Genomic DNA, 14,153 nt, shown 5'->3' with positions numbered 1-14,153 from the left:
GTTTGAATCCTCTATTTACCAGCTACTGGACACTGGGAAAGTCTCTTTACTTCTCTGGTCCTGGTTACTCTATAAAGCGGGGATAAGATCTTGGGTTACATGGAATAAGAGATAGAATGTGTCTGGTCTTTGTGAAGTACTTCAGTAAGTTCACCTTCTCCCCCTTCCCTGCCTGTTCTGCTAAAACTTCACAGCCTCCTCATCAATTCTTTGGTATTTAATATGAGCACCTACTATGAGCCAGGCCCATTGCTAGGTGATAGGGATATGACTGGACAGAAGACACATAAACCTGTGACTTCAGGAGCCCTCAGGTTTATGAGCAATTCGTTTCTTCATCTCCAATGTCAACGATCCCGAATTCACACAGCTTTTCACTAGTGTTTTTGACCAAAGAGTTACCATTTAAAATATTCAGTGACTGTGTTGTTGGCACCACTTTGAATAGCAAACTGGTTTCAGGATAACCAAGGGCCCATTAGGTATGGGTTCACATGTCTAAATATCTACATAAATAAGTACCCAGATAGGTTCCTACTGCATAAAGGTTTGAAGGCCACACACTCTGGTGGCTCACAAGTCCACGTAAATACTGAGAGCTAAAATCCCTCAGGGATTTCACTTACTGTGGCCACAAATCATATTTTGAAAAATGAGTGTGGCATGTGTCACCCTAAGCAGGCAATTCATGAGACAAGTTATTTTACAGCCTTAGAATCCATGTAAGTGTTTTTACCTTTGTCTTTTTTTCTTGCTTTTATTTTTATTTTGTTGTGGTTTTGGTTTGAGGGTAGTTTAAAATTACTGTTGGGCTAGATTGTCATTTTGACATTCACTCATTTATAATCAGATATGTTTCCACATATCTCTAACCTTTCAATATGGAGAACACTTTCTCCTCTTTAAGGAAAACTGGATGCACAGAAAAGATAAATATTTAAGTTTTCATAGAGGGATCATCCTTCTTAAGAAGATTCACTTTTGAATTAACTCTGAGAATAAAATTATTCTTGAGGTGCCTGGGTGGCTCCGTCAGTTGAGTGTCCAACTCTTGATTTCAGCTCAAGCCATGATCCCAGGGTCATGGGATTCGCCCTGTCGCGGGCTCCATGCTGAGCCGTGGAGTCTGCTTCAGAATTCTCTCTTTCCCTCAGTGCCTCTCCTCTGCTTACACACGCTTCTCTCTTTAAAAAAAAAAAAAAAAGAGTAAAATTATTCTTACAGTGCAGTTAAAGAATAAATTTTTATCTAAATTTTCTGTGCCAAATTTTCTGTCACACAAGACCATTATAGACACAAAGGAGGAAAAATTTTATCCGAAAGAGAAAAATATTTAGGATTTCTAACTTCAGGAAAGTAAAATTGTCCTAGAACTTTATGCTTTTTAAAAAATCATTAACAAAAAAATAAATGATAAAAATTATTAGCAAACTTGATTAGATGATCTTCTTTAGAAGATAGCAAGAGCAGGGCTGTCTTTAGGACATTCACATGGGTACACTGACCACACTGAAACTATAATAGGGTCTCCACTGTGATATCCAGGTAAGGGGTGGCTTCTCTCCTTTAGTGAAACAACCTGGACGGCGCTCGGAAAGTGGTCATGTGTTCTTCTCTTACTGTGAAACCTAGGCGAGCTCACTGGACCGAAGAACCTTTCAGTTCCCTTCGTCTTTATCTTTTTAGAAGATTGCTCTGTTCTCCAGGACTAACTCCATAGCTGTTCTTCTTTCCATTTCAGAAGTTACCATGGTTGACACAGAGATGCCATTTTGGCCCACCAACTTTGGAATCAGTTCTGTGGATCTCTCCGTAATGGACGACCACTCTCATTCTTTTGACATCAAGCCCTTCACCACTGTGGATTTCTCCAGCATTTCTGCTCCACACTACGAAGACCTTCCATTCGCAAGAGCAGACCCAATGGTTGCGGATTATAAATATGACCTGAAGCTCCAAGAGCACCAAGGTGTGATGTTTGTTTTCACTTCCCAGACTGCTAGGACTAAAATTGTTCTAACCTCTCAACACTGGAATGAATGCTGCAGAGACTAAACGCTCTAGAAAATATAGTTACCATTTATTCATCTATTTATCTACGAAACATTAGGTATTTACAATATACCAAAAAGAAAGGTAGTGTGTAAATCCCCAGGTCATTTTTTTTCCCTCTCCTCTGTCCCTTTCCTTTCCTTAATTCTTGTTTTATTCCTTCTTAACATTTTCCAGAATGACTGCATTGCCAGGTTTATCTCAGGCTAAGAGTCCATCCCCCAAACTTCGAATTCTTCTGGCCGTTTTAGTTAATAAGTAACAGCTTGTTACTTTATATAACTTACCATCATTAAATTGCAAAGTTGTGGTCCATTTTTCCTAATTCTGCAGTTTGAGCAGCTATTACTGAAACCTGTTTTTCGGCACAAATTTAAATTTCGCCATTTGTAGTCTATTGATAAATCTTCCTGCCATTAACTAAATTCATATCATAACATCAGACTGAAGGCAAACCCAAACTGCACTTTTCAAGATAAAATAAATTTCTGTGATGCTATTTCCTTGATTTTTATCTTCGTGTGCTGATATGCTGGTTTTCCAAAGCCACGTCATGTAATTGGCCATCATTACCTGACAATATGGTCTTCCTGTATTTCTAGGTTTTTTTAAAAGAAAAAAAGATAAATAATATACTTCATTATATTTGAGTGGTTTTCAGTTAGAACCTAATATGGAAATTTAATAGACCTGGTCCTGGCCAGCAGCAAGGCAGTGCGTTCTCGCCATGGGCTGTCTCACTCTCTATCAGAGATTATTTTACAAACCACCTTTTCTAACAGTACTGTTTGAAAACCTGGTCTCATTTTTCATGTACCTTCAAGCTGGGCATCCCAGTACTTCTTCACAACATTGGTTGCTTTTGTGTTTCTTTGGCAAGAGTGGTTTAAAAATACTTTCAAAATGCAATGTTTAAATAAAAATACGGGAGCACCTGGCGGCTCAGCCAGTTAAATTTCTGACTTCGGCTCAGGTCATGATCTCACAGGTCATGGGTTCAAGTCCCGTGTGGGGCTCTGTGACAGGTCCTGGAGCCTGCTTCAGATTCTGAGTCTCCTTCTCTCTCTTCCCCTGCCGCACTAACACTCTGTCTCCTCCTCTCCCATGAATAAACATTAAATAATTTTATAAATAAATAAACAAAGATACATAATTTAATATTGTGATGGATGCCAAATACAACACATCATGTAACAAGATAATTGTCTCAGATGCGATGTGTCTCCCAGAGCTTTAGTGCTACCAGGTACTGAGGGGCCGTAGAACCACAGACTGAATGCCCTTCCCCATTTTATTTTTACAGGTGAAGCTCACAGGTGTTGTGACTTGCCTGTGGTTACAAAGCCTACTTCTTCCTGTGTTTCTTTTTTTCACATTCCAAAGTGTTTCTACACTTAAATGATAAACATATGGCAATAAGGTGGACTGTGGTGACTTGCCATGGTGCCTGTTCAGCCGTTTCTCATGTGATGATTACCCGCTCACATTTTTCTGTACAGGTGCAATCAAAGTGGAGCCTGCATCCCCACCTTACTATTCTGAAAAGACTCAACTGTACAGTAAGCCTCATGACGAGCCTTCCAACTCCCTCATGGCAATTGAGTGCCGTGTCTGTGGCGATAAGGCTTCTGGGTTTCACTATGGAGTTCATGCTTGTGAAGGATGCAAGGTAAAAAAAAAAAATATTTTTTTTCCAAAAAATATCTGACAATTTACCTGTTACTTCATTTCTTGTTGTGAACACATGGCAAGGAATTAAGATAAAATTGTCAAACATTTTTTCCATTCCTCAAATGATATATTTGAAAACCTAAGAAAATCAGTAAAAGCAGAGCTGCTTTGCCTCACTTCCTTCTCGCCAAATTGGTCCTTGAGCCATCGATCTAGTTCAACCCTTCCATCTTGCAGGTTAAAGAAAAAGAAGTTGTTCAGTATGTCATGGCAAGATAGCAATTAGGTAGCCCAGAATCCAGACTTCCTGAATTTTCTAGTTTTGTTTTTTCCCCACTATTCCATGTGATATTTTATATATGTAAGGTTTGACAGATTAGATAGATAGATAGATAGATAGGTAAGTAGGTAGGTAGGTAGATATGTTTATTTGATACCTAGAACAGTCCCATGAAGCTGAGCTTATTTATGGCCACCTTAAAGCTATAGAAATTATGAATTAGTAAAACTCACCCATGATCATTCGTTAGGAAGTGGCAGAACTAAGGCTAACTAGGCAAACGCGATAACCACTACACTAGGGAAACCCCAAAGGCTAACTAGAATATATATCTTATGATTCCTAAACCAGTGCTTTGTGTTTTCTTATTTCACATCGGTCTGAGACACGTATAATGGACAGGCAAAGATACAACTGTTTTGGAAGGGAATTACTCTTTTTTTCCTCACATCCCTTCTTTGTGAAAAGTGTATTTTGGAAAGCTCAAACATTTAGTAATATTCTGCCCAATTATTAAGAAATTCTTAACCCACTCATATTTGAGTAAGTAATCTTTCAAAATAATTTTAATATACTCAGTGAATAAAATAGTAAAAAGTATTTGTTATATACTCTAAGGTTCAGACTAAATTATTCATAAATATTTACCTTATAAAATAAACTATGCTTACATAAGATCAGATTCACCTCAGTTGGGCTTTTTATTCAGAATAAAGGTATACAACAGCAGTTAGCTAGGTGTTAGAATATCTGGGTTCCTAAGTGGATGGTAGGCCAAAAACAGAACTTGAAATTTATTGAATTTCTACTATGCATCAGACTCTGTACAAGATGCGTTTTTTTAAACCACATTCTGCCTAAGTTTTTGCGTAAAATTATGGGGTTGAATTAGATGATCTCTAAAGTCTCTTCAATTCAAATAGTTTATTACTCTAATAAAGGCAACCTAACAAAGTTAAAAGAGACCAGCTGTAGTCGCCTAGCACCTGTCCAGAGTTACTAGCCAATCACATAAACCCTCAGTCACCTCATGTGTAAAATGACTTGGTTGAATTACTTATCCAAGGTCCTATTCATCTCTAAGGTCTAAAATTCCAAAATGACTTTTTGAAATACAGTTGTCAGAGAGATACTTACATTTAAAACACTAAAACTTATTCATTGTGTTATTGAAACCAAACTAAAATATCTGTGATCTATTAAATCATTAGGTGTAGTTAACTATTTAAGATTCCAGTGTGTAGTGAAAACATGTCATTTTATTGTGTTAGATTTATATAATTTTTGAGTAAATTGTTGCTAAATTCTGAGAAATGCCTGAAGAAACCATTGTGTTTCGTCATCTTAGTAACTAGCATTGATACATAAATAAAAACTGTGTGATTGGTTAAGTTTCCCCCATGTATTATTACTTTTTATAGGCTTAGAAAACTAGAAAATTTAAGCAAATAGTTTTACCATGTCAGATATTTATGGCCAGTTGCATTTACTGATAACAGCTAAAAATTGAAAGACAGTAGTTGGTAATAGTAATAAAAGCTGAGTTCTGAGGGCACAAAACTTACAGAGTAAAAGCAAGCAAAGAAGAAAAATAGCAAGAAGGAGAAGAAAGACAAAGTCCAAATGCCGTCAAATCAGGAACAGAAAGGGTCGTAAGGCAGAGATAGTATGGAAAATGAACTCTTAATAAAATCTGAAGATGACCCTGGATTACAGACTTCTGAGACTAAAATGCAAAGAAGGTTATGCTAACCTTAGAAAGGAAAATAGATTTCTACTCATTTAAAGATAAGAATAAAAAGAAATGTTAGTGGAATAATACAATTTGGCTTCTCCAAGTATAAGTCAGCAGTTCTCAAAGTATGTTCTGGAAGCCTGTGGATTCCCTAAGACCTTTTCAAGGCACCTGTGAGGTTGAAACTACTTGTATAATACTCAGTTGTCATTTACCATTTTCACTCTCACTCTCTGAGGAGTATTAAGTGGAGAGTTCCAGAAACTACATGACATGGAATAGTAACATAGCTCTGGTGGCTAATGGAATGTGTGCCTGCTATGTTCTTGTACATAACAATTTTTCAGTTTTAATTTCGGTCTGATAAGGATTGGTAGATAGACCCTACATAAACAAAAACTCATGAGGTCCTCAATAATTTTTAAGAGAGTAAAGGAGTCCTGAGACCAGAAGGTTTGAGAACCGCTGTTATAAGGCATTGAGGCTGAAGAAATATTCAGTTTTGCTACTGTGGAACTAAACAAAATTGCTACCACAGTCTGAATGCAGCTAATTTAGATCAGTGGCTATCAGTAATCAAAGATCTCTCCTTAGCTTATCAACAATATTCAGTAAAAAGCCAGGAAAGTGAATAAACAAATGTGTTTGACTCACATTTGGATGTATTTTATAAAGGCTACTTTGGCAGTTTAACGTTTGCATTTCAGCAGAATGTAGGATATGCCTATAATTAAAATACAGTTAACCATAAACCTGCAGAATAATTTATGAATTGAAAAGAATAGTTCTAGTATTGCTTACAATAGCTGTTAGTGGGTCGTCTAAAAGTTTTACAAGTGTCAGTGGAATAGGTTGATATTAGTGATCCCTGCCAAGATTCAAACAGGAATAAACAGAATTAGGTTTGGGTTAAGATGGAATAGTGACAGATTCTTAGGTTATTAATATGGCAGACTTAGGTAAAAAAAGAACCTTTGGCTACTGTATAATAATATATGCACCTTAGAGCTTGCAAAGCTGTCATTTATTGCTTACAAATTGGACACTTTTTTCTAGTGGGTTTCATTTATTTTTGTACCTTTAATGAAAGATCATTTTAGAACCTTAGACTTCCCTAAAGATATACGTAAATACAATCTACTATATAATACAGTATAAGGTGTTTTTGTATTTCTCTGTAGGGCCCCACTTCAGGATCACTCAATGAGTGCGTGCTCTCTCTCTCAATATAAATATTAAAACAACAAGAAGAAACTGAAATAGTGAATTTCAAGGATGGTACACCATAGAAAGCAGAATATATTTGCAACACCTCTAACAGACAACAGATTAGTGTCTAGAATATATAAAGAATTTCTAAAATTCAGGTTTAAAGAAAAGACAATCCAATTAAAAACAAGGAAATAAAAAATCAGGAAAATACAAATCAAGATTACACTTACATTCTATTAATCATTGTCAAGTAACAAGAAGTCTGACAGGAGTGCCTGCGTGGCTCAGTTGGTCAAGCATCCGACTTTGGCCCAGGTCATGATCTCATGGCTTATGGGTTTGAACCCCACTTTGGGCTCTGTGCTGACAGCTCAGAGCCTGGAGCCTGCTTTAGATTCTGTGTCTCCCTCTCTTTTTGAGCCTCACCAGCTCATGCTCTGTCTCTCCTTCAAAAATAAATAAACATAAAAAGTCTGACAATACCAATTGGTGGAGGGAATATAAGTTGATATAATCACTCTGTAAACAGTTTGGTATGATCTTGTAAAATTATCCTTTGCTTCTTGTACAATCCAAAAACTTCACTCCTAGGTAATTCTTGTACATGTGCATCATAAAACATTTACAAGAAGGATATTTATAGAAGCACTGTTAATAATAGCAAAATATTGACAACAATTTAAACATCCTTCAACATGAGAAGATAGGAGTCTACTTAAAGAAAAAATAAAAAATATTTTTATAAACACACAAGAAGATGTTAATAAATTGTGGAATAGTCATACAATGGAATATTATGAAATTGTGAAAGTGGATAAATCATAGCTTTTCACAAGAAAGTAGATAAATTTTAAAAATCTAATGCTAAATTTTAAAAAATGAAACTCCCCAAATACTGTATGAAGTATCATACCATTTAAGAAAGCCCACAAACAAGCATGACTAAACAGTTATTATTCAATTTTACATACAGTTTGGTAAAACTGTATTTTCTTAAAAGTCAAGAAAATAGTAAACCCAAAATTGAGAATAATTATTACTTTAACAAGGGGAAACAGAGTGTAGGAGTTGGATAGAAGAAAAATACATGAGTATTCTAGTCATGATTTTGAATCTTGGGCTATGGGCTTGTGTCTCATAATTACCTTTTTCTGTTTTATAATTACATGTATTTTCTACATGTTTATAATTACTATTACATTTAATAGAATAACAGAAAAGGGAAAGAGTATACCAGTGGCCTTGTGATATCTCAGTCATGGTTTAGGCTCGAAAAATATCAGACATGGCCCAGAAAGGAAGTTAAATGATGCACATATTCATTCAACGGATTTTATTTTTTTTTTAATTTTTTAATGTTTTTTATTTATTTTTGAGACAGAGAGAGACAGAGCATGAGTGGGGAGGGGCAGAGAGAGAGGGAGACCAGAATGGGAAGCAGACTCCAGGCTCTGAGCTGCCAGCACAGAGCCCGAAGTGGGGCTTGAACCTACGAACGTGAGATCATGACCTGAGCCAAAGTCGGGTGCTTAACAGACGAAGCCACCCAGCACCCTCATTCAACAGATTTTAATAGAAGACTGTTGTTGGTATTTAGGTCATATCCAGTGGCTCCCATGAAGCTTACAGTTTTAATTGGGCAGTGGGGGAGGGGCAAATATTAAACACTTACATATAATGAGTAAATTATATGGTATGCTAGAAAGTCCTGTTATTGGAAAAAAACTAAAACTAAAACAAAACAAAACAAACCTAGAGCCCAGTGAAGAAAACCAGAGGTTCCAAAGGACAGGCGGGGGCAGAGACCAGCCACAGTATTAAATAGGGTGCATAAGCCTCATTGAGAAGTTGAAATGTTAACAAGACTTGAAGGCAGTGAGGAGAATAAGCAAGTGTATATTTAGAGGAAGGTCTTTCCATGTGGGAGAAGAAAGTCAGAAGTGATTTCAAGGAATTTGGCTTCAGAGACTGGGAGATTGGTTGTAGCAACCAAGATGGTGAAAGCCTCCAGTAAAGTGAGTCTGCAGGGTAAGACCAGAGTTGCGGTGTTAGACATGCCAGGTTTCAGGTAGCTGTTAGATTTCCAAGTGACATGTCCGGTAAGCAGTAGAAATACTTGTCTGAAGTTCAAGATGCAAATATGAAGAAGGTGAAAATGTGTGTCAGCAGCAGAACCAATACTAGTTGAGGGATTTTTCTAACAAATGGGGCCAGATAAATTTGAAAGAGTTAAGAATTGAGTTTCGTAGAGATGAGAACAATAGAAATGAATGAGAACACTCTGACCACAACAACAAAAAAAATGGAGCTAGCAAACATTTCTAATTAGAATTTCTTTCAGGTCTTTCAAAAAAATATAAATACTGCAGAATTCAGTTAGCCTCAAATAGACCTTTTTGCTGTTTTGAGATAGCAATTCATTGTCTAAGGATTTATATATTCCTTCCAATGTTCTTTCCTATAATCTTTTTTTGTGTGTAGGATACAGCAATTATGGAGCACTCTTTCAGTTGCATAAATAAATGAAACCAATTCTGTAGGAAATTATGCAACATAGAGAATTCTAAAAAATTATCCACATGTGGATTTTTATTGGCCCTGATCATGTTTTAGAATGAAATGATTATAACTTTGCCAAATGGCTTAGCACAATAATAAAGGCTGGGGCATGCTGTTGGAACGATTTGCAGAGAAACTGAGCTGATTACATGGTGTTTTAAATGCATTGCATTAAATCCAGAGCATTTCTTTGAGCGTGCTGAAATTCAAATGTAGAGCCAAGATACATTGAATGACATCAGTTGGATGTGGTCACTGTGTCAGTGCTCTAGAAGGACACTGGAGGTCTTCTGGCAGTTATGTGACTTGTCTGAGGTCACTGGTGACAACCTACCTCTCCTGGTATCTAGGCCAGTGTGCGTGTAGCCAAATGTTGCTGCTTCCATGTATCACAAAGACTTAAAATTTGCTTTCTTTTTTTCATATCCCTCTACAGGGGTTTTTCCGGAGGACAATCAGATTGAAGCTCATTTATGATCGGTGTGACCTTAACTGTCGTATCCACAAAAAAAGTAGAAATAAATGTCAGTACTGTCGGTTTCAGAAATGCCTTGCTGTGGGGATGTCTCATAATGGTAAGTGAACACTTAGCACACATATTTAACTGTTCTCATTACGGCCACCAGATCAGAGGTAGACTGTAGGGCCATTGCTGAAAATGTGGACAGTTTTCCACAAAATTCCAGATTTCAGATTATTGTATGCTGATAAAACGTTTCTCATTTCGGGTGAGGTTTAGGATGTCAGGTACAATCTTGCTTTCAGTGGTTTGACATCTGCCATGATGGGAGAGAAGACTTAAAAATATGAGAAGTGATAAGAAATCACTGTAGTATTTTTAAATGAATGTAATGACTGTGATTTGTTTTTTATGTTGCTTTAATAGTGTTAAAAATAGCATTATGCTTGTGTGTATGCTTTCTACTTTAAGAAAATTTTGCAGGTTTCTGGCTGTGGAACATTAAGTTGCATATCAGAATTTAGAGTATATCCTTTTTTTCCCTCTTTGCTATGCAAGATGAGTATAGGTATAGCCTTGACTTCAAGGAGCAGACAGCCTTGTGGCTAAAGCAAAGATTTTAAGGTCCCACAAAACTTCAGTGTCCACTGAAACATAAGAATAAAAATTTTTGTTTTATAAACCCATGTCTAAAATCAAGCTTATGACTTTGGGTGTCAACTTAAGAGAAAGGACGTAGAAGACCTGAGAAGACCTTTGTTTTCATGAATTGTAGAACTAACTCAGTAAAATCATGGAAGACAGGCCTATTTGAAGAAGTAGTTCTTGATTTCCATTTAGCTCTGATTGGTTTTAACAGAATCACAAAACAAATTCATTAGTAACTTGATAGTATTATATTTGCAAGTATTTGTTCTCTCAAAACTCATTATGGGCTCAAGAAATCTAAAATACCAAAGTGTTCAAATAAAATCTGAAGTCTTATTTCATTGGATATTCTATTTTTTTTGTCTTTCTTTTGCCTTCACTGGTCTTAAAACGGATCTGGTAAGAAGATAACATTTGAAGTCAGTCTTTGTATGTTAAGACTCCAAAGCGTCTGTGAAAATTAGTTTTATTCCATCATGCAGATGTTTGGTTTTCACAGTGGAAATCTGAAAAATATTTGAGTATCACTAATTAGTTGATATCCTATTATTTAAAAATAGTTTGCAAAATTATATTTTTATAATTAATACAGGCCATTTCCTCTAAAAGCAAGGAATGTATTATGAAGAAATCTATCAGCTGTACTGGAAAGGATGGATATTTGGTCCAAATTTCCTCACAGTTGATTGCATCTGCTGTGTACCAGTATACAACTGCAGTCATTGATTGCAAAAATAATTTACTTGTTTAATCCCATCAATTTCCTTTCATTTTAAGTCAAGGGTTATATTTTAGATGATGTAGTCAAGTTGCAATAAATTTATTTTATCTTTATGATGAAATCTTTGACTTTGAAATCATTATTACCAAGACTGCCTAGAAAAGCATGCCAGTTCTGCTACTTATTTTTTGCCCTTTAAATTTGTCACTTCACTTACTGATGTAACATGTATTTCCTATTGCTTGTACACATTCACATAAAATATGTCTCCTTTTGCTTACAAATAACATTTAAAGCCCAAACAATATAGTATTGTTGGTATAATTTTCTCTTCCCGGAAAAGTCAAAGAAAGCCATCATAAACCTAATAATAAAGTCATCATTTGACTTCATATGACAATTAGAATATTCTGTTTAGAAAGAAGAGCAATCTTTTTTTTAATGTTTATTTTTGAGAGAGAGCCCACGAGCATGAGCGGGGTAGGGGCAGAGAGAGAGAGAGAGAGAAAGAGAAAGGGAGGGAGAATCCGAAGCAGGCTCCAGGCTCAGAGCTTTCAGCACAAAGCCTGATTCAGGGCTCCAACTCATGAACTGTGAGATCATGACCTGAGCCAAAGTCAGACACTCTGCCAACTGAGGCACCCAGGCGCCCCGAGAGAAGAGCGATCTTGATAAGGAATGTTCAGTTAGTTCTTCTTGCAAAGACAAAAAAAAACAAAAAAAAACAAAAACCTAATATTCTGGCATCAAGCACTTATGCAATTCAGCATTTACAAGATTGCAGCAGTGACTGAGAAAATTCCTTCTAAGAAATTTTCATGAGAATGTGTTTGCTACACAGAAAACATCCATTTGATTAAACCCCAAGAAGGGAAAGTCAACAACGAGGTTTTGAATAGTTTTGCCTGTTATCCTGAGGAAGGAAACATTTCCAAATACACAGTTTTCTAGGAGGTTGTAGTAACTACCTAAAATTATTTTGTTAATGTATTAGTGTTTTCTGTGAATGGACCTCACTGTAATAACCCACCCAGCTTATCAAGAGTCATCTAGTGTTCTACCAAAATCGGTCCCCTGATGCTTTCAGCACACGCAAGAGATGAATATCACCCGAAGCCAATGTACTCAGGTTCTCTACTACTTGTGTTTCTGCTCTTTGGTCTCCGTTTAATCCATTCAGTGCATTTAGCCTGCCCATTAACCACCACTCCCAGCTTGAAAGGAGGCTTCTATAAGTAACTTTCAAGGAACCCTCAGGGCCCTGGGGAACATTGTTGGAAAACCACTGAAACAAAGGTTGCTAATCCTTTCACCTTTGAAAGTTCTGTGACTCTGCATAAATCAGACAACCTGCCTCACTGAATTTTTCCCTTTTCAATAAGCAAGTCCATATTTTATAGACCGTGTCACCATCTTCTCAAATATGTAGGTGTCTGGCGTGAGTTTAAAAGTTTACACCTATATGTTTGGGTGCCATAAAAATATAATTCATATGCTTGAATCAGGTTGTCTAGATAGATGTTCTGATCGATTGCTCAGCAATGGAAGGCATTACATCTGATGATGACATAATGATGTAGCCCCAAAGGATAAATCCACTGCAGTCCAGGCTAAAGGACATAGATGGTATATTTGGTAATAGGTGTATGGTTCCATCTTCAGATGGAACTTCTTTTGTTTGATTGTGACATGTAGCCTAAGCATCATAGAAGTACAAAAGGATTTCAGAATTCTTACACTTGGGAGGCTAGTTGTTTCTCAGATATCTATTTTCAGCACTGGGAAGGAAAAGTACCCAAGCATTGGACTGAAGTGCTTTGGGAGCAAAGTTTTTATTTTTCTGTAGTGATCAAGATAAACACATGTTGCAATTGTTTTGGTCATTTAACATACCACCATTTCTAGACCACGGGCCAGTTTCACTGATGGCTCCCCAGTCTTTGTGAGTCATGTTTAGCACAATCAGTTCAATACGCCATCCAGATACTTTTAGAAGAAAGTTCTACATGAAAGTAAGGCAGAAATTAAGACCCGGATTCCTAGGCTACCCAAGGGTGCGTGTGATTTACCAAGTGATCATAGTATCACCTGCTTCTTGTTTTACATTTTGAATTAGTGAAGCTGATAGCCACAAATTCTTGATAAAAATGCTCACATAGATTAATATTTCTTCAGTCAAATGGACACTAACATTTTTATAGTTTTTCTTAATATGATTTTTGTTTTAAATTCTGTTGGCAAGATCCCTGACATTAATCGTATTTTTAAAGTGTGACTTATTTAGTTTTAAGTTATTTATTTTGAGAGAGAGAGAGAGACCGTGTAAGTAGAGGAGGGACAGAGAGAGAGAGACACAGAATCCAAAGCAGGCTCCAGGCTCTGAGCTGTCAGCACAGAGCCCAACACATGGCTTGAACCCACGAACCATGAGATCGTGACCTGAGCCAAAAGCAGACACCCAATCAACTGAGCCACCCAGGTGACCCTTGCCTCCTTAATTTTTGATAAGATAATTTATTCATTAAGAATTCTCAGGCAGAGGACAGATACCGTATGTTTTCATAAGGCCATAGAGGACCATGGGGGAGGGGAAGGGGAAAAAATAGTTGGGGAGAAGGAGGGAAGAAAACCATGAGAGACTCTTGAATACTGAGAACAAACTGAGAACTGATGGGGGTGGGGGAGAAGGGATGGGGGGTGATGGGCATGGAGGAGGTCACTTGTTGGGATGAGCACTGGGTGTTACATGGAAACCAACTTGACAATAAACTATAAAAGAAAAAAACCCCCAAAATCTTAGATATAAGAAATAGGT

The 14,153-nt window shown here is 36.8% G+C and overlaps 1 protein-coding gene across 4 annotated transcripts in view; it reads left to right on the top strand.

The window, feature by feature from the left end:
• The window catches only part of PPARG (peroxisome proliferator activated receptor gamma), a 106,953-nt gene that overhangs the window by 57,992 nt on the left and 34,808 nt on the right, over positions 1-14,153 (top strand). For 3 of the 4 annotated variants that reach the window (XM_029918727.1, XM_029918726.1, XM_029918728.1), the window contains exons 2-4: positions 1,742-1,969; positions 3,552-3,721; positions 9,946-10,084. In XM_029918727.1, the coding sequence (XP_029774587.1) occupies positions 1,750-1,969; positions 3,552-3,721; positions 9,946-10,084 (529 nt within the window). In that variant the 5' untranslated portion in view covers positions 1,742-1,749. Of the gene's footprint in view, positions 1-1,741; positions 1,970-3,551; positions 3,722-9,945; positions 10,085-14,153 lie in introns of those variants that run through there. The other variant, XM_029918729.1, reaches the window with a different exon arrangement.

This window comes from Suricata suricatta, chromosome 12, assembly GCF_006229205.1.
Source record: "Suricata suricatta isolate VVHF042 chromosome 12, meerkat_22Aug2017_6uvM2_HiC, whole genome shotgun sequence".
NCBI classification, from domain to species: Eukaryota; Metazoa; Chordata; class Mammalia; order Carnivora; family Herpestidae; genus Suricata; species Suricata suricatta.
This window is presented reverse-complemented; position numbering and strand designations above follow the sequence as displayed.